Here is a 19,902-nt window from a genome sequence, read left to right on the forward strand (position 1 = left end):
TTTTTTTGATAATTAATATATCATTCCACTACGACAGTTTAATTAAGATCGAGTTGAAACAAGTTTTATTAATATAAACGTGTACGTGTATAGCCTATACAGGTTGTAGCCGAATGATGAAGAAAAAAAGCGATTGTTCAGCAGTTTTATAAGTAGTAGCTACCTTTAAAGTTAGCACTACTTTTCAAAAAAATGAGGAAAAAAAGAAAAAACACTAAAAATGACTTTATTGTGGGCTCCCATGTTATTTAATTATTTTTTGAAAGGCATTACTTATCCTTCGGGCATGCTCCATCTCCAAAGAAGAATTAACATGTTTACAAGGCAATTATAGAAAACTTTATAGTATTAGCTTTTCAATATTTTTTCATTAATTTTACCCTATTCCTTGATAAAAACAAGAAATCACTTATCAGTTCACTTATATATAACCTCTTTTTTTTTGGAGTACATAACAATTGAGAAGTAAAGAGCTTATGAAACTAATCAACCATACATAAATGAAAAAAAAAACAGTGAAAAGTTTCACTGGTTATTGAAATAACACTATTAATTTTCTCTAAAGATCAATTGGTTTACCTAAAGTTAAAGTAAATAATATGATATTTAAATAACTTCCGTAATATTAAAAATGGAAATATTAAAGGGGTTAACTTAACTTCACTTCCGTGTTGGGACAGAATATGTAATATTAAGAAAAACTTTTTACTAATAAGAAAAACTTTTTACTAAAATGTTGAGGATAAATTAAAAATAGAAACATAATAAATCATAAGCTGGTTAGGTATTATTTCTAGTAGTATTCGGAAAGACATTATAATATAAGTTTTTTTTGGTGAATACATTATAATATAAGTTGTTACTTAAAATCACACACAAAGTATTGAAATGAGAACAAACAAAAAACACTACACTATGGAATAAAAAAGTATAGAATTTAGATGATGTGACATCACTTGTCAATGCACACAGTAACACTTGAACAAAAAATATTCTTCATTTTTTCAAAATAAATTAAAAGTTTTTTATAGACAAAATTAAAAAATCTTCCTCAAATTCATTGATATATCACCTTATTACAAACCCATGCCTAAATTACTCAAGACTCAAGAATTACCACAAATGATAACATTTTTCTTTCATAAGACATGCTCTTAGCCTCTTACATCTCTTCTACCTGGACACATCATTGTCTTCATCATGGTGTCTCTTGGTTTTATAATGGCATATATCTATTTTATAGTGGTGGTGACTGGTGAATGACTTTTAACAAACTTAGCTTTTTTGGATAAGCAGGAGTTTAGACCCAATTCTTTACCTTGACTTAAGAATGTGCATGCACGAAGTACATTATATATATTTGTAAATTCTGGATTTAAGGTATTTAGCTACGCAACATTTTTTAAACTATAACCTTATTTCATTTGTATGACTGAATATATTTTTTATTTTTTGATCTCTCTCTCATCCCAAAAAAAAAAAAGTTATATATTTCTTTTAATCGATGATGTACGTATATACCTTATATATTTTATAACAAAGGAATGAGTAAAGATATCAATCTATTAATTTCGAGATTCGTCTTAGAATATATATTAGGTGTATATTTAGTAAAAAAAAATTAAAAAATAATTACTTACTTTTTAATTTTGTAATAAATTAAAAATATTTATTTTAAAATAAGTGAAATCAAATAATTATAAATGCAGTAATAAAAGAATACAGATCGAGCAATTTTTTTATAAAAGTTTGACTGGGACAGTAATAATTAATGTTTTTCAAAAGTATTTTGTAATCCAATGATATTATTTTACATAAATCAACAGCACCGAGAAAATTATGTATAAAATCAGTCGTGTGAGTTATTTATTATTGTCAAGAGATATATTGGGATCACACCCGTCACACTAGGAGATTATTCTATGGGTGATTCGGTTTTAATTGACGGTTCTCGAAACTAATATCATATTTCTTTTTTGTGCCACTAACCTTTCTCTTTATCCAATCATGTCTAACTTTAAAGTGTGCTTCTCTGTTTGAAAAAATAAAATAAAAAGTGTTTGGAATCAATTTTGTGACTTCATATCAAATACAAGAGTGAAATTTTTTTATCTAGCTAGAAATAACTTCCTAAAGAAAAATTTCGTATTATACGTGTGTTTCTCCAACAGGAATGGACTGCCTGCCATTGCTTATTATCGCACTCATATTTTCATCCATCTTCTTCTCTATTTTATTTTTCTTTTCATCTCTCCCTTTCTTTCTCATTACCTGATATAATACATCTTTTACTTTCTTATCTCTCTCTTTTCTATCTACCCCAAAATTAATTAGGGTGGATGTTCAACTCTTTGCAGTAATTCCATATATATCTTTTAATCTTTATCACTTCTTGTATGCTTGAAATCATTATCATATTTACGTACTCATTTCGAATCCTGCTGTTTAGTGCCAAAAAACACCACACGAATAAAGTGCATACATTTCCTTCATATTATCGAAAAGAAAATTCATTATATTATCCTTATATTATAGTGAGCTAAGCTTTCTATATTACAAAGGACTTTTTCAAGACTATCGATAAAATTTCCTGACAGAGGTTTTACAAAAAAAAACTTTTAGTTCAATGTAAGTCATCGGTTTACCACCGTAGGTTTTCGAAGCCCACTATTATAATAGCGAATATTCTTATAGTTAAGAAAAATAAAAAATTAGTCTGTTTGGCAGTAAATCACAATAAATATATAATTCGTATATTTTTCATACCAAACAGTATTATTCATTTCATAAAACATACATATGTAACAAAAGAAAGTAAAAAAAAAAAAAAAAAAACATCTAACAAATGAAACCAGATCTATCTAGCTAGGCAGAGGCATATAGAAAAGAAAAAAGGTAAATGGAAATCAGCATATATATATATATGTGTGTGTGTGTGTGTGGATCAAGCTACTCCAAGTCCAAGATGATCTACAAGCTTTGTTAAACCAAAAGTAATAGCCATGGCCAACCACCCCCCAATCAAAACCCTGAGAGTGGACTTAACCCTGGGTGCTTTCCCTAAAAAGGCCCCCAAATCTCCAAAGACGATCAAAGCAAGGGTGACAACAGCCGCCACCACCCCTAACCTTGCCTTATAGCTATTGACAAAGGCAGCACCAAGTAGTGGCACCCCTGCCCCAATAGCAAACGCAAGGGCAGAGGCAAAAGCAGCATAATAGGGGTTCGGCAACTTATCCTTCTTCTCATCCATGTTTCCCTCTCTTTTCATCTGAGCCAACTCAATATCATACTGTGAGTATACAGAAACAAACTCTCCAATGGCCATGCTGCATGCTCCAGCCACCAGCCCTGCAACCCCAGTCAGCATCATACTCTTAACATCTTTCCTCACAGCTCCAACTCCCATCATGAGGGATGCTGTTGAGAGCAAACCATCATTGGCACCCAAAACAGCAGCTCTAAGCCACTGTGCCCTCTTTGCATAGTCAAAACCCTCTCTCTGTCCTTCCACGTCCAAGTTTAACATCTTTGAAGGGTTGTTGGCTTCTCTAGGATCAAGGTCGTCATGGCATGGTTGAATATTGTTGTTTGCCATGGCTAGCTGCTGCAAGAGAAATATATGATAAACAATGTACAGTTGTATGAGATGGGAAATGGAGTGTGGAGGACACACGCCTTGGGATAAAGAAATTTATAGAAGGAGAGCCAAGTGGGAAATAGAATACGGTAGTGGAAGACAGGTAGGACACTGAGTAATTTTGGAATCTAATACGGTTCATACTTGGAAGGAAGGTATTATAATTTTAGAATGTGAGATTTAACTTAACCCTATAAATTAATTTAAGGGGTGAGAATTATTCCTCACTCATATATTATACACTCATATATTATAATTTGATTTTTTAATTAATATGAGATTTATATTTTTTCCAACAGAATAAATAATAAATCTTCTAGTAATATTATTTAAATAAGATTTTATCATAAATTTTACCAATTAAAAAAACATAATTAAGAGAATTTTTTTTACTAAAAATAATTAATTAGATGTGATAATCAAAATTAAGTCTCCATGCAAATAACCTAACAAAAAAACAAGAAAAATTTATAATCTCAATGCATTATATGATATAATAAAAAAATAAAGATGTCAGAGAGTCCAGATTCTCATGTTCTCTTCACTCATAGTTAGCTTTAGCATCTCACGGCTCTCACATTGTGTTGTCAAAAGTTTAAGGTGTTGGAATTGTTTAAACCGTGTGTTGTGCACCATGAATCATATAAAAAAAAATATTCACAATTTAAACCTCTATTATTGTCCTATATATAAAAACTTAAGTCTTTGTCAAAGCGTCATTTATAAAATATAATGTTAATATATCTTGCATGTAAAGGAAATGAAGGAAAATTTGATGTTGTTTCACAGTAGTCCACACTTTTTTTTTTGAATCACAATTCACACTTGTACTATTATTGTTTCGTGTAAGGTACGTGTGCGTTAACATTAAAAATTACAGTTGTTATTATAAAAATCTCAAATATACACTCATACTTTAGTAGAAGTCAGACAACTCAAAAAAAATATTCCGGTAGAAGTAACAACATCTGCCAAATTGCCAAAAATGGAATTATTATAAACATGAAACCCAAAAAATGGTAAAGTAAAATAAATATTCTTCTATAATTGCAAATGTTTAACAGATACATTAACCTTCCCATCAACAATTCAACAATCTAATTATCGAGCTAGACACTTAGCATCAAGGTTTAAATATATCTTCCATTTGCAACAGGATAAACAGTGCCATTAATATCAATATATCTTCCATTTTTAAATTCTGAAATAATTATTTCCTTTAAAAAACTTATAAAGGATTTAAATAATTTATATTTTATTCTTGAGGAATATTCACTACTAAAAAAATAACATTCTACTTAAATTTGATTGCAGTGATATTTTTGTAATATAAATGACTTCAACAAAGATAGTTTTACAAAAATCTGATTACAAACCTGTGTTCTGGATTTTAGTAAAACCGTCCTATTTTCATTTCTCTTCTGGCAATTAAAAATCTAAAGGTTCGCGCACGTCTAGTTCAGTTACACTCACTCATAGCAGAGAGGAACTCTAAAATCCTGCCGCCACGATGGACATGCATCCATGACGACGTCGATCTCGACTCGACCAAACGGACCAACGATCTATTCTTCTTCAGATCTGATCGAAGAAAGAAATGGAGGAAGCACTGGAACTATGACGCGCGAAGGACACCAAGAAGATGATGGCGGGCGTGGAGTGCCTCACCAACTTCTAGAAGCTTCCAGAAAGAGGCTATCCTCTTCTGAAACTTCCAGATGACTTTTGCCCTCTGCTGAAGCTGAAAATGGCGAGAAGCAGCAGATCCCATACAAGAGTGTTTGACGCTAATGTTACAAAAGAAAAGAAAAAGTCTAAAGAAGGTGATAATGTTGTTGAAGAAGCTCTTGCAGATATACCATCTCTACCAGAGTTGAAGCGGATCTACTATGAACTAATGATTCGGTAACTGATTCCCTACTTGTTGTCTTATTTTGCTTGTTCAATTTGCTGCCTGGTAGGGGGTGTTAAAATGTGGATGTTGTTCTGTTACATAGTTGTCAGTAGCAGCGAATAGCACCACTGCTGCAATAGAAACCCAATGAACCCACTAGTTCGTGCACTTTAAAAGACCAACTTACTTTAGAAGAACTTTTTCCATCTGGCTCGTTCAACTTTTCAGTTTTGCTTCCACATATTTGGAATAAGTGGTTTTTAATCTTTCTTTATCAATCTTTTTAACTAGATCTAGGGAACTTAATTCATTGGTTGATCTAGGGAATGGGGATCTGGATTCTGTATTATTTATAAAAAAACAAATTAGAATCTCAGGCTTTCTTTGCTTTTGCCAAGTGTTTATTTCTTTGTTGTACTTTGCTGAAGCGTTGAACAGTGCCTCTCTCTAGATATCCCACTGTGGACTTTGGAGGGTACAGAGTAGATTTAAAGCTTCTCACTTTCCAAGGACACTAAATGTTTGGACCAGTTTTGGGGCTTCTCTTTTCCTAAACGTTATGTTTGTTTGTGTGTAAATAGACTGGAAGGATATGGAGAAGAGGAAGATAGGATAGAAATACCAAATTTCCACTATTTGTTTGAGAGGAGAAATAAAAACGAAGGATTTTTTTTTGTGACTACCACGTATAAAATCTCTCATCAAATGAGCCAACTTACCAACCAATGTTTATGGAATGTTATCTGTCTGTCCTAACAGTCCTGTTATGATACAAACTGTGTCTTTCACTGGGAATTATATGAAAAAAGATGATCAAAATGTCATGAATTAATTGACCTTAAAAATATTAGGAATGATTTTTGAAGTCAACAACATGCTGGTTATACATTTCCTTTCCTTACAAACGTAAAGATGCCCTTTTTACTCTTGATTTTTGTTTTGAGAATAACTATCACTCTGTAAATATGTTATGTTGTGAACTCTGAAGTTGACACCCTTTTTTAAAACTCCATTATCAAATTTTCATTTAGTGAGTGTTATCAAATGACTTTTATTTTGTGTTTGTCATTATTCCGAATTGATACTTTGTTCAATTATTGTAAACAAAAAGATACCCTGTACCCACAGGTCACAGCCTTTTCAATTTGGTGCTATTCTTCAAAATCAATTTCAATAATCTGCTAAGATATTTATTAATGTTGTTTGATTTGCCTTGGTGCTGCATTCTTTTGATGCCTACTTCCTGATGATGTTTGTGTGCTGATCATAAATTTTTTGTTGTCTTATGATGGTTTCTGTTTGTCCTTGAAGGTATTATTCCCATAAAAATGATTATCTTGAAATATGTTGTTGCTACAAGGCAATATATGAGATTCCATCTGTCAAAAGAAAATCCTGCAGAGTGGATTTCAGTAGGCTTTCCCTACTCTTTATTTTATTTATCTGTTGTCAGATTGTGTTTCTTTTTCTCTGAATATTTTCTTTTCATGTAGATCCTGAGGAAAATATGTTGGTATTTGGTTCTATCACTGCGTATTCCAATGCAGTCAAGTCTTATCAATTCTACCTTGGAGGATAAGAATCTGTCTGAGATTCGAAACTTTAAGTATGTCTTCCTAATCTTGGAGTTGCGTGTCTTGCTAGATGTTTTACTTATTTTTCCCTTCTCATTAATTTGATGCACATGCTATATATCATTCCATAGGTTACTGTTGAAACAGTTGGTCACTATGGAGGTTATCCAGTGCACAACTCTTTGGGATTCATACAAGGATGAGTTTGAGAATGAGAGTGTAACTTAGGAAAGAATTTGGGTGAAAAAGTAGCTGAAGATATGAGGGAAAGAGTAATTGAACATGTAATTCCCTTACATTGTATATTTCTTTTGCCCTCTTCCTCCCTTCAATTTGCTTGGGAGGTATTTTGTTGATATCTTCTCTCTTTGTTTCTACTGCAGGTTGTCCACGATGATGGTGTTGTATCCTATTTAAAAATTCAGTTCTAATATAATTTATATGGTAACTGTTTCTTTAAGGTTATGATATTGTCTACCTTTACTGCAACCTTCCCTTTTATTTTGGCAATTCTTCAGTTTGTGACTTAGTCAGCTGAATAAAATCTGGTCTACATTTACCTTATTTGTATTTGTACTCTAAATGCCTTGTGGATACTAGTTGAAAAAAATCGTTTAAACTTTTGTTATCTCTGTTCAATTATTGCTGTCATGACAAGCCTTTCGTTATTGATGTCATGATGCTAACTCTTTTTTCTATTTTAGCTTTTCTTTGTTTTAATACAGTACATTATCCTCATTTGAGGTTTTATTAACTTAACTTCTCTTATTGTAACTTCAACAACCTTTTTTTACTTGGGCAAAAACCAATAATCCAGCTAGGTATGAGATGCTAACTATCTAGATTATGGACTAGTAACTAGTTATGCATCCAATAGTCAATGTGTTTTATCTTAGAAATGTTCATTCATATGTCAAGTTAATCATAAGGAAGTAACTTAAGTTAATCATAGTCATTGTCCAATTACAAAATGCTGGAAGTAGTAAAAGATAAAACTTAAATAGTTTATGACATTAATTGTTCATACATTTTAAGGTTGACGAGCAATGGGAATTAAGCAGAGGTCATTTTCCCTTCTTAAAGTAATTCCATTTGACTCCTTCATGTCAAGTTCTTCAATGTTCATTTTGTTGGGAAGCTTCCAATCAAAGTGGTAAAGCAACTGAGCAAGTGGCAACTCAATGTTGGGTATGGCAAATGTAATGCCTGGGCATATCCTCCTTCCAGCACCAAATGGGATAAATTCAAAGTCTGTGCCCCTAAAATCAATGGAGCTATTAAGAAACCTCTCGGGTTTAAAACTCTCAGCTTCAGCCCAATACTTAGGATTCCTTCCAATTGCCCAAGCATTGATAATGACCCTAGTCTTAGAGGGTATCTCATATCCATTGATTTGGCACCTTTCTCTACTTACTCTAGGAACCAACAATGGCACAGGCGGGTGTAACCTCAAGGTTTCTTTGATGATGGACTTTAAGTATACCAATTGGTGCAATTCTGTCTCATCTACATGTCCCTTCCTATCATATACTCTTCTGACCTCAGCTTGTGCTTGTTCCATCACCATCGGGTTCCTTAACATTTCTGACATCACACACACACACACACACACACACACACACACACACACACACACACACACACACACACACACACACACACACACACACACACACACACACACACACACACACACACACACACACACACACACACACACACAATAAAATAAAATAATTTTTATTAGTTAATTATTAATTAATTTATAGATATTATTTGATTTTTTTTAATAGATCGATTACTACTAACCTGGATGACGGCTTTAATGTTTTCATCAGTCAAGGGAAATTCCGACGATTCCTTTTGAAACTTGAGAAGAACATCAACTAGATCTTCCACTGCTTCACACTCCTCGTTGCTGCTGCTTCTGGTTCTATTTTTGTGTTCGTCGATGATGTCTTGCAATACCCTATCTGTCACTTTATGCACTTTTTCAAGTTTCCCCGAAGCCCCCATCATCTGAAGCACTCTACTAGAAGGGTAGAGATCAGCAACAGAAAACCCTCCCATAAGCTTCAACTGTTTATCAATGTTTGATATGAACACTTGTTGGTATCTGCTCTTCTTACCAAAAGCCGCTCGTGCCGCTATCCCAAAAGTCACCGAGTAAATGTTCTCGGTGAGATTAAAAATATTGGACCCTTCTGCTTCACTTGCAGTTGCAGCTATTTTTTTAACTAGTTCTGCCACCTCCTCTTCTCTTATGGACCGAAAAGACTGCACGCGCTTTGCAGTTAGTAGCTCCACTGTGCATATTTTTCGTAGTTGCCTCCAATACTCTCCATGTTGACTGAAGACAATGTTAGAGCCGTTGTAAGAAACTATTCTAGATGATACAAGGTTTGGCCTATCAGAGAAGTTGAGATCGCGTGTCTTCATAATCTCTTGTGCCATTTCTTGTGAAGTGACTATGATGTTAGATACCTCTCCTAGTTTTAGATGCATTAGCGGCCCATAATTATCTGCCAAATTTTTTAAGCAGTGATGAACCGGCAGTGAGCCAACAAACTGGTGCATGTTTCCTATGAGCGGTAGTGTCCTTGGTCCTGGGGGCAATTTGCAGCAGGTAGAGGAGGTTTTGGAATCCGATCTTTGAACTAATTTGAATAACGCGAAGACAATAATAGAGCTAATGAAGTAAATTAAGTAAGAGGTGTGGTCGTGAACCTCCATGACCATGATGATAGATCTAGGAGGAACCGTGCATATAAATATAAGATAATGAGGAACCTAGCTATACATATAAAAACAAAAAGGATTTGCATTTATGGAAGGATATATGTTACTGAAATATGTGGTGTTCGGTAGTCACGTAGAACGGACGAAACGGTGATTGCTGCATTCGCGGCCATTTGGGCATGATGACGTGCAAACTACAAACTGGCTTTTGGCTAGAAACGAGATACGTACGTGGCACCCCGTGAGAAAAAAAAACATGTGTAGTGCAATCACACTAAAATTAATGGGTACGGTCAACCAATATATTTATCAAACATCACCCCTTTTTATTTTGTCTTAATTATACTTTTTATTCTCATTTTTTTTATTTTTTAAAATTTTATCCCAACAAAATAATTTACTGTTAAATTTTTAATATTTGGAAAATTTTACCTCAGAATTTTATACTTATTAATGGATAAATGATTGGAGATAAAATTTGCTAGTTTCTTAAAAGTCAAAGTAAAATGTATCAAATTAAAAAGTTTGAGGTGAAATTAGTTAAAAATTAAAATGTTGGAGAAAAATACAATTAAGTCTTTTATTTTTGGAGGGATTGTCTGATTAATTCAAGATAAAAATGGGCCGGGTTAAACAACACATTTTTAATGACCAATAAAATTTAAATATTTATTTTATTTTAAATTCTATCATTGTAAGTACTACCATATTTAATGTTTTATTTTTTTCTCTCTCATGAAAGCTAAAATTTCATTTATAATACACATAGTACATTTCATACATTTTCCTTTTGATACACTTTTTTTATTATTTTTATTTTATTCATTTTGCAACATATACCTATAGTATTTTTTTAGCTTTTTTTATTATAATTGTTAAATAAAAATTATAATTGTTAAATTATAAATAATAAAAATTGAAAAAATTGAATTTATATAGAAGCAAATAACACAAGAAGAGGGATTTAATCATATTTTTGGAAATCTAAATCTTATCTTTGACTAAAAACATGTATATCATCTAATGTAAATGAACCTAAAATATACTATGACAAATGATGATAAAATTAATTTTCTTTATAAAGCAAAATAAGATATAAGATCTAAAAATAAATTCAAGTTCTTTGTCAATTAAGACAAAAGAGAGAAACACACAAATAATTATATTAGTTCTCTCAAACCCGAGACTATGTTCAAATCTTGACAATCACTAACTTTTCACTAATTTATGAGAATTACAAGTATTGTTTATTGCAACTTCTTACTCTTATATTTGCAAGTTGTACAACAAGCTTGACTTAAAATCAATATTTTTTATCCTACTAGGTAACTGCTGACTTTAAACAAATAAACAAGATTAATTTGTTGGAACATTGCATATGTGATCGTCTTACAAATGGATATATCACTCAATATTTTTAGTTTTTTCTCTCAAGGTATACAAAGTATCTTGAGAGTTTAGTATCTTTACAAGAATTTATAAAAAAAATTTACAAGAAAGAATGAAAGGATAAAATCATGTGGATGATTTGTGTATTGTAAAACTTCTTCTATATATAGTCTCATATAGTTAGACTCTTCATTTTATTTTTTGTCTGAAGTCTTAAGATCATGGGAACATTTAATATTTGCATTACATGTACATTCATTCTTCATGCAAATTCTATGTTGATAGACTAACATGTCTTGTAATCCAACATGAAAGTCACTTCTTTTATCATAATAAGTTTGTAACAACAGAATGCACTTTTGATTAGGGTCAATGCCTTTCAAATTATAAACTTCATATTTTTCATAGGACTTTGACAGATTTTAGAAGAAAATTTTTTTGCACGAAAGAATCTCAAACACATAATATTAAATAAATATCTTAAATGCATTACTTAACTATCATACAAGATCATCTTATAAGTGCACCTTTTGAAACTTCAGACGCACAAATGTATATCATGATTTGATTGCTTATTAGACATAACTTTTATAATTTATATTTATTTGCATCTAATAAAAATAATTAAGAGTCATGATTCGTCTTTAAAACATAAATATTTTTTTACTTAACAATTTATTACTTTAATAGATAAAAAACTAAATTATAATTTTTAATTAAAAGCTAATAATTAGAATTATACTAAAATGCATAAATTTATGTGATAAATTACAAAAATATTAAATCTCAATATTTTTATAATTAATTATAAAAAATATATACTCTTTATTCACTTTAGAAATTTATTCTAAAATTATAAAAATTAGTTTTAGTTTATTAATCTGAATTAACTATATAAAATTAAAATTTAAAAAAAATCAATGCATCACAATTTCAAGGATCAAAGTAATAGTTAACTCACAAATAATTCTTAAAAATATTCTTCTTTAAAAATAACTTATAAACACACATTCTGATTCAAAATGACTATTCAAATTTATATTATAATTAAGAGTAGATTTTATTGAAATAAAAATCAATTTCTTAGTGGTTTAAAAAATAGGAATTTGGTTCAAATTTAACAACTACATATAATAAGACGTTAAGTAATAAATTAAAATAAAAGTAAAATATTATTAAAAAACTATTTTTTTTATATATTTGAATCACATGAAAATATTTCTTTAAATCACATTAAAATATAAAAAAATAATTTGAATCACATTCAAATATAAATAACATCAGAAAGAAAGAGTGGTGCATTAAATATAGTAATAATCGAATTAATGATAAAATTAAAAATAAGACAAATGTCTAAATTCTATTCATCATTAAACATGAGATTATGTAACCCATTTTTTCATCTTGCGTGATTAATTAGACAAACCCATTTTTTAATGTACCTCTATATATATATATTATTAAAAAAAATAGTATAATATATTATTTTAACTTTCAAAAACATCACCTCATTTAGTGTCATCTTTTTTTCTAGTAATTTTTATCCTCAACTGTTACAAAATAGTATAATATTTTATTTTAACTTTCAACAACATCTACACATATTTCAAAACAAGTTATACCTAACTACAAATATAAGTAACTTTCAATTTGAGGTACAAAGTACTTTTTTTCACAAGTAATATATAAAACTAGCATAACATTAACATTAATGTAGAAATATTTTTTAATTTTAAAGATAGATAAAATAAATTTTAACTATTTTATTAAGAGATTGATAATTTCAAGGAATTGGTTAGCTGACTAAGTGGGAATTTGGAAAAGAAAATTTTTGAACTAGAATATGTCATCCTTTTTTATTTAAATTTCGTACACAACTTATGCTGGAATAATATCCTCCATAATACATGGATTAAAAAAAAAATTATGCATGTATAATGAAGGATTTCCTATAAAAAAATGAAGGATTATTTCAGCCTAGGTATCCAAACTTTAACAACACACGTTTCTTTTCCTTTAAAAGCGCTATTGTAATTAAACTCAGCCTTACATTGCCAGATTTGTCGTTGCTCATCCAATGATATTATATATATGGATCACTGTCTGGTCCAGTACAGGTGACTTCGATGTTACAATGTTTCTGTTTCAAATCGTGTATAATCATTTAAATAAGGAATAATGCAAACAAATGTCTTAGTATTAGACAAAGAATTAATTTTTTTTATCATAATTTTCAATCCACTTAATCAATATTCATAATACTAATTACCATCGAAATAAGTATAGTTCTTCCTTCTTTTTTATTTATTGCTCAAAATTATATTACATAAATTAAGAAAACTAAATAATTTCTTTGTTTTTATTAAGTTTACTTATAATTTATTACAATTTCATTTATTTATTGTTTTGCCATTTCATAGATTATTATTTTTCTCCTTTTAACAAGGATATAGTTTGTTTGTTTTTTTTTTTTGACAGAAACAAGGATATAATTTAAACACTTCATTATTGTGAAGGAGAGCTGGAAAATTGTTGGCATGTTATGGTAGGATGTTATAAAGCCCAGCAATGCTGGATAGATCTGGAGATATGGCATCTAATTAATATTGAATCTTTAATCCATGAGGTGGAAGGCTTTGTTGAATTGATGTTTAATTAGGCTCTTGGAGATTTTCAGGGACGATAAACTCAAGGAGTGTTGTATGGTGTTTTGTCGTGCTAGCAGGAACGAGAGGTTGTGGGAAGAGCTTGATGTTCCTACTGCTCAGATTATTCTTCGAGCAAAAATAAAAATAAAAACTCTTACCCAGTGGTTCAGTGCTCAAGGTCAACTAGCTAGCTGGTAGAGGAAATCAGTGTATCCAAACTCACGACACTTTGCATTGGATGGCTCTGTCTGAAGGTAAAGTGAAGTGTAATGTTGACGCGACTTTCTTTAAGGAAACTAATCCTATGTGCATTGGAGTTTGTTTGAGGGATCATCAAGGTCATCAGTTCTTACATATTCATAATCTCAGGCTTTGAACTTCTACCCCCACGTTCACCGGCAGGCTTTAGCATTGATGGAAGCTATTAGGTGGCCCATTAGTATGAATATGAACAATGTTATTTTTTAAGTGATCAGTTAGTGTCAAATGGTATTAATGTTAATAAATATTTATTTTATAATTTAAAATTTATAAAAATATATTACTTATATTAATTCTGTTTTTATGAAATAAAATATTTATCGTAGGATCTTTTATATAAAATTAGAATTCTTATCTTTTTATTATTTTATTTTTAGTGAGTTAATATAATTTGTTATGTGTTTGTTATGTTTATTTTGTTCAGCACATTAGTTTCTAACCATTAACTGATTTTAAGATTTTTTGTTGTTGGGTGTATAAGAGAGTCTAGGTCTATATATATATATATATCTCATCCTCTAGCAAAAACACACTAGCAAGTACATAATTTGTTTTCTTTTTCCTCTAAATTTTTTCTTTTCCCTTCTTATAATTTTTTTCGGATCCTTTGGTTACATATCATTGGAACCAACAAACAGGTATTTTCTGGGAGAGAAACACAATCATAATTTTCTACTCGTCCATTGGGGTCTTTTTTCTCCAAGGATAACATTTGCGTGTTTCAACTAGATTAATTAAAAATTTCTCCGTTAAATTATTTTCCTTTGTGTTTATTGTATGGTATATAACATTCTCTCCAAAGACATTTATGTTTTATTATTTTGTTTAAGATTTTACATTTTCTTCTTATCTATTTATTTTATTTTATTTTAATTTTCTAACAATTAAGCGTAGATGTAGACACATCAATTTGAGATTCAAATCACCTATCTTACTCATGTGTCTCACATTATGTCCCAACAATAAAAAAAATAACAATTTCACTTTTTATTTTAATATATGTGTCTAAATTTTTATTAGTGAGACATAATGTATGACACAGGGAGACTCGTGATTTGAATCCATGAATTTGACACTACTATTAGTTATTGTAAGAGTCTGTTTTGCTAGAAGATAAACTAATCTAGTAAGGCATATCTTGATCAGGCTTCCAGAGGATATGGTGGCCCTCTCAATATTTTCTTTATCCTCCGGATCATTGTATTATTGTTGTTTTTGCCAATGAAATCATATGAGTTTATGCATTTAAAAAAAAAATGCAACGCATTAAGTTTAGTCTTAATCAAATGTGAAGTAAACGTAAACAAATTGTTATGATCTTTTCATTTGAAAAATTTTCCATGTTGGACTTGGAATGCAATCCTTTTCATTCAATGCCTATACTCATTTTCCTTTATTTAATTCTTGCTTTCTTCTTCATCCCTGATGGCTTAATTTATTAATACTATGTTAATCCTTATTTTTCTCTGCGCAGTCTTATATTACCTTTTCTAATTTCAATTTTGATTTTGATTTGAATAATTCCATAGAAGGGTTGAATGATGATTTGATGATGAATTGAAAGAGGTGGTGGATCTGATGGGGCACAGCAAAACTTTCAAGAATTGGTCGGCACTAATAGGGTCCACGAGCCCATCGTAGCCACCAAGGGTGACGTGGCAGCAGACCAAACATACCGTCCAAATAAACATCACAATCAATGGACGGCTGAGAACTTAGTCGTATGGTAATATATGGTTCGGTTAGTTGAGTTTGAATATCTGGAGTTCTGAAATATTCAAATTATTTTAATATACGGTAAATTATACTAACATTAAATTTAAATTAAATTATTTTTTATAGTTTAGTTTAAAATATTTATTTATTTTTTAAAATTGTATACTATGACTTTTCTAATTTATTTTTAGTTTAACAATTAATCAAATAAATTAACATAATGTGGAATTTAATAATTACTTGAGTTTTGATTCACTCTTAAAATTTATATTTACTTAATCATAAACAATAAAAAGATTGCAAATACTAATAACAATAATATATATCATGGAAAATATCTATAACTGAATCCTTCACTTACATATATAATCAAGACATTAGTTCAGGTCGCTGATAAAAAAAAAATACATTATTTCAGTTTCAGGTCAAATTAGATGTCCAAGCTTTATTCTCATCACAATTCTCGAGGAATATATAACAATACGTTTATCAATTAATAAACATATTTATATACTATTTCATAAAATAATGCATAATCACTTGCTTGATAGCAATAAATTCATTACAATTTTTAATAAAAGAGTATACTCTATTATTAAATATTTATATGGAATTAGTCATATTAACGTGACAAACGGATATTTTAATATAATTTAAATGTCTATAACACATTTTTTTAATATAATTTAAATTATATACTATCGTTATTTAAAATACTATTACATTAGGATTCGATCAAGTTAAAGAAACGACATAGTTTATATCAGAACATAAGATAAAGAATAACATATAAATATATTAAAAGTGCAAAATAATAAAAAAAATTCAACTAAAATGAAAAAGTAGGATTTTATTTATTACTATTATTTTTAATTATGAATTTGATGAATTTTTTATTAAAATAAATTTAATAATTTAAAACAAACTATTTGAATTTTAAAAATACTTCATTTACTAGATTCTAAGTAAATCCAAGAACAATGATTCCGATTAAAAAAGTCACGGCTGTGTTTTTCCATTTGCTGCTTGATGTCCTAAAGAGACCACTTTTCTTTTCTTTCCAACATTCTCCACTACAGTCTCGTTACGGGATATAGATTTATCCGGAATCAAACGCACCCTAAACGGTGTTGTCTAAGTTGAAAGTTCATTTGCATTTGAGTTTCATTTCACTCTCATTTAGCTCTCCTCATCGAATATAAAAAGGCTTCCTTCTTCGCTGACGCTCTTTCGCGAAACACTCCCCTTGCTGCGGTTGCTCCATCACCTAATCACTTCCCCACTTCCCCTGTAAATCACGTTTAGTTCGCACAAGGTGTGTTTTGTTCACCGATTCTGCGATTTGCGTTTTCGTCTGATGAATTTTTGTGTTTACATGGCGTTTTTGGTTACTGGATCCGTAAACTTTTGTTGTGCTTTATGGATCGAAATTCTTTTGACTTCGTTTGGTCTTGCTGATGTGGATCTACTTCGTACCTGCATCTTGTGTGTGTAGGTTTTGGTTTTAGCTTAATTTTGTGATGAGATGTTTTCTGATGCATCGGTTTTTATTTTCGGCTTGTTTTTATCCGATCAAGTTGGAAGATGATATTCTTGCTTAGCTTATTAATTTTATGTGTGTGCCTTTTTTTTTACGAGTCTTGTGGATATGTTCTGCTATGCATGCTTTCAGGATCTTTCGAGTGTGTTAAAAGATTTTCATTGCAATTGCATGGAAATGATGGTATTACTTGTTTCTTTTCTTGATTGAACGAAAAGTGAAATCATTGTGAGTAGTAGTTGATGAATTTTTGCATAATTGAGTGATAGTGAAAAAAGGCCTCTCTAGTAGTTTCAAACTTTTGATCGTTGCTTCATCTTTTCTTTGGTTTTGTTTTTTATTTCCTTTCCTGAACAACTTATCTCCCGTTCTCTGCTACAGGTTTTAAAAAATGGCTGATGCTGAGGACATTCAACCTCTTGTTGTTGATAATGGAACTGGAATGGTCAAGGTTAGAACATGTTTTTTCCAATTGATGAGTGCTTCTTGTGCTATTGAAGTAGACAGTTCGCTCTGTGCTTGCTTAAATATGATATTAATATATATTTTTTCTCCAATGTTTGCAGGCGGGTTTTGCAGGTGATGACGCTCCTAGGGCCGTGTTCCCCAGTATTATTGGGCGACCACGCCATACCGGTGTAATGGTTGGGATGGGTCAGAAGGATGCTTACGTGGGTGATGAAGCTCAATCAAAAAGGGGTATACTCACCTTGAAGTATCCTATAGAGCATGGCATAGTCAGCAACTGGGATGATATGGAGAAGATTTGGCATCACACATTTTACAATGAGCTTCGTGTTGCCCCTGAAGAACACCCTGTACTTCTTACCGAGGCACCCCTCAATCCCAAGGCCAACAGAGAGAAGATGACCCAAATTATGTTTGAGACTTTCAATGTGCCTGCCATGTATGTTGCAATTCAGGCTGTCTTGTCTCTGTATGCCAGTGGAAGAACTACAGGTTTGTTTCTGTGATTGATCTTGGATTTACCAATTTTACTATACTGTGGTCATGTGATTTCAATTGGATTGGGCCAGTTATTTGAATAAATGCTGTATGTTGACTGAGTTCTGGTTTGATTTGAGGCAGTGTTCAAGGTTATATGTGGCACATATACATGAGTGGGATATACATGTATTTCCACATTAATTCCTCACGACCAGTATTATTTCCTTATTTTCTTGTCTTTGTTATGTTGGCATTAAACAGGTATTGTGCTTGATTCTGGTGATGGTGTGAGCCACACAGTTCCCATATATGAAGGGTATGCTCTTCCTCATGCAATTCTTCGGTTGGACCTTGCTGGCCGTGATTTAACGGAGTACTTGGTGAAAATCCTTACTGAGAGAGGATACTCCTTCAGCACCTCTGCTGAAAAGGAAATTGTCCGTGATGTGAAGGAGAAATTGGCATATGTGGCCCTTGATTTTGAACAAGAAATGGAGACTACTAAGAGTAGTTCTGCAGTGGAAAAGAGCTATGAATTGCCTGACGGACAGGTCATTACAATAGGTTCTGAGAGATTCCGTTGCCCAGAAGTACTGTTCCAGCCTTCTCTAATTGGTATGGAAGCTACTGGAATTCATGAAACGACGTACAACTCCATCATGAAATGTGATGTTGATATTAGAAAGGATCTGTATGGAAACATCGTGCTTAGTGGAGGGTCTACTATGTTTCCGGGAATTGCTGATCGTATGAGCAAGGAAATTGGTGCTCTTGCACCCAGCAGCATGAAAATCAAGGTGGTTGCACCTCCTGAGAGAAAGTACAGTGTCTGGATTGGTGGCTCTATCTTGGCATCACTTAGCACCTTCCAACAGGTTTGTACTGATGTTTTTTCCCCCTCCTATTCTCAACATCCCCCCTCCCACCTCCCCCCTTTATGTGTACTTACAAGTAAAATGTATTAGTTTATGGAAAGCATTGAGTGTTTACTTTGTTCTCTTATATGCAGATGTGGATCTCTAAGGGCGAATATGATGAATCTGGGCCAGCTATCGTTCATCGGAAGTGCTTCTAAGTTGGGTCAAGAGCTGGATGGTGATCAAGTTCTTCATGCACCCAGTCCTGTGCCATATTTCAGTCAAGTTTGGTTGACTTATTTGATATTTGAAGCTTTGGGTTTTTAATAGATATATCTAGTTTAATGAATGGATTTGTAAGTTGAGTATGTTATAAGTTTCTCCGTTAGGTCCCCTTGGAAGCCAGACTTTTTTATGCAATTGGCGGATGGTATTGGAACTTTGTAGGTTCTGATTGGTTTGATTTTTTTCCTTTTATTCGATTTTCTTGTTGTGGCCAAGAATTAGGTGCCTCGAGTTAGGAGAACGATAGTCTAGTATCTTTTCTCCCAGAGGGATTTTTGAGTCAGTTTCTGTTTATATTTATTATATGCTTAATTGGTTTTTATGTTTGCATTAAACTCAGAAATCAGAATGTTTTTGTTGTTTGAGGTGATTAATCGTTTATACACCATTTGGTTAAATTTATTTGTATGC

At 31.4% G+C, this 19,902-nt stretch overlaps 4 protein-coding genes across 5 annotated transcripts; 2 read left to right on the forward strand and 2 right to left on the reverse strand.

Annotated features, from left to right (window-relative positions):
* Positions 1-2,756: 2,756 nt before the first annotated feature.
* Positions 2,757-3,875, reverse strand: LOC121175311 (vacuolar iron transporter homolog 4). Its single transcript, XM_041018257.1, has one exon. The coding sequence runs from the start codon at positions 3,596-3,598 to the stop codon at positions 2,945-2,947; it is 654 nt and encodes a 217-aa protein (XP_040874191.1). The 5' UTR covers positions 3,599-3,875; the 3' UTR covers positions 2,757-2,944.
* A 1,104-nt stretch (positions 3,876-4,979) lies between these two features.
* Positions 4,980-7,736, forward strand: LOC100787312 (26S proteasome non-ATPase regulatory subunit 12 homolog B). Of its 2 annotated transcripts, XR_003267891.2 has the most exons (5): positions 4,980-5,545; positions 6,846-6,946; positions 7,028-7,140; positions 7,240-7,392; positions 7,492-7,736. XR_003267891.2 is itself a non-coding variant. In XM_026129656.2 (4 exons), the coding sequence occupies exons 1-3, from the start codon at positions 5,388-5,390 to the stop codon at positions 7,111-7,113; spliced, it is 345 nt and encodes a 114-aa protein (XP_025985441.1). In that variant the 5' UTR covers positions 4,980-5,387; the 3' UTR covers positions 7,114-7,140; positions 7,240-7,736. The 2 variants fall into 2 exon arrangements, 1 of the variants encoding a protein (XP_025985441.1); XM_026129656.2 differs by having other exon boundaries at positions 7,240-7,736.
* A 355-nt stretch (positions 7,737-8,091) lies between these two features.
* LOC100796100 (cytochrome P450 71D10) lies at positions 8,092-9,912 on the reverse strand. The gene is made up of 2 exons (XM_026129655.2): positions 8,899-9,912; positions 8,092-8,722 (listed from the first exon to the last, which is right to left on the reverse strand). The coding sequence occupies exons 1-2, from the start codon at positions 9,845-9,847 to the stop codon at positions 8,139-8,141; spliced, it is 1,533 nt and encodes a 510-aa protein (XP_025985440.1). The 5' UTR covers positions 9,848-9,912; the 3' UTR covers positions 8,092-8,138.
* A 6,961-nt stretch (positions 9,913-16,873) lies between these two features.
* LOC100797704 (actin-101) lies at positions 16,874-19,826 on the forward strand. Its single transcript, XM_003531518.5, has 5 exons — positions 16,874-17,176; positions 17,783-17,852; positions 17,968-18,361; positions 18,611-19,224; positions 19,359-19,826. Exons 2-5 carry the CDS (start codon positions 17,793-17,795, stop codon positions 19,422-19,424), a joined length of 1,134 nt encoding a protein of 377 aa, XP_003531566.1. The 5' UTR covers positions 16,874-17,176; positions 17,783-17,792; the 3' UTR covers positions 19,425-19,826.
* Positions 19,827-19,902: the final 76 nt, after the last annotated feature.

The sequence above is a fragment of the Glycine max genome, chromosome 8, assembly GCF_000004515.6.
Source record: "Glycine max cultivar Williams 82 chromosome 8, Glycine_max_v4.0, whole genome shotgun sequence".
In the NCBI taxonomy this organism is placed as follows: domain Eukaryota; kingdom Viridiplantae; phylum Streptophyta; class Magnoliopsida; order Fabales; family Fabaceae; genus Glycine; species Glycine max.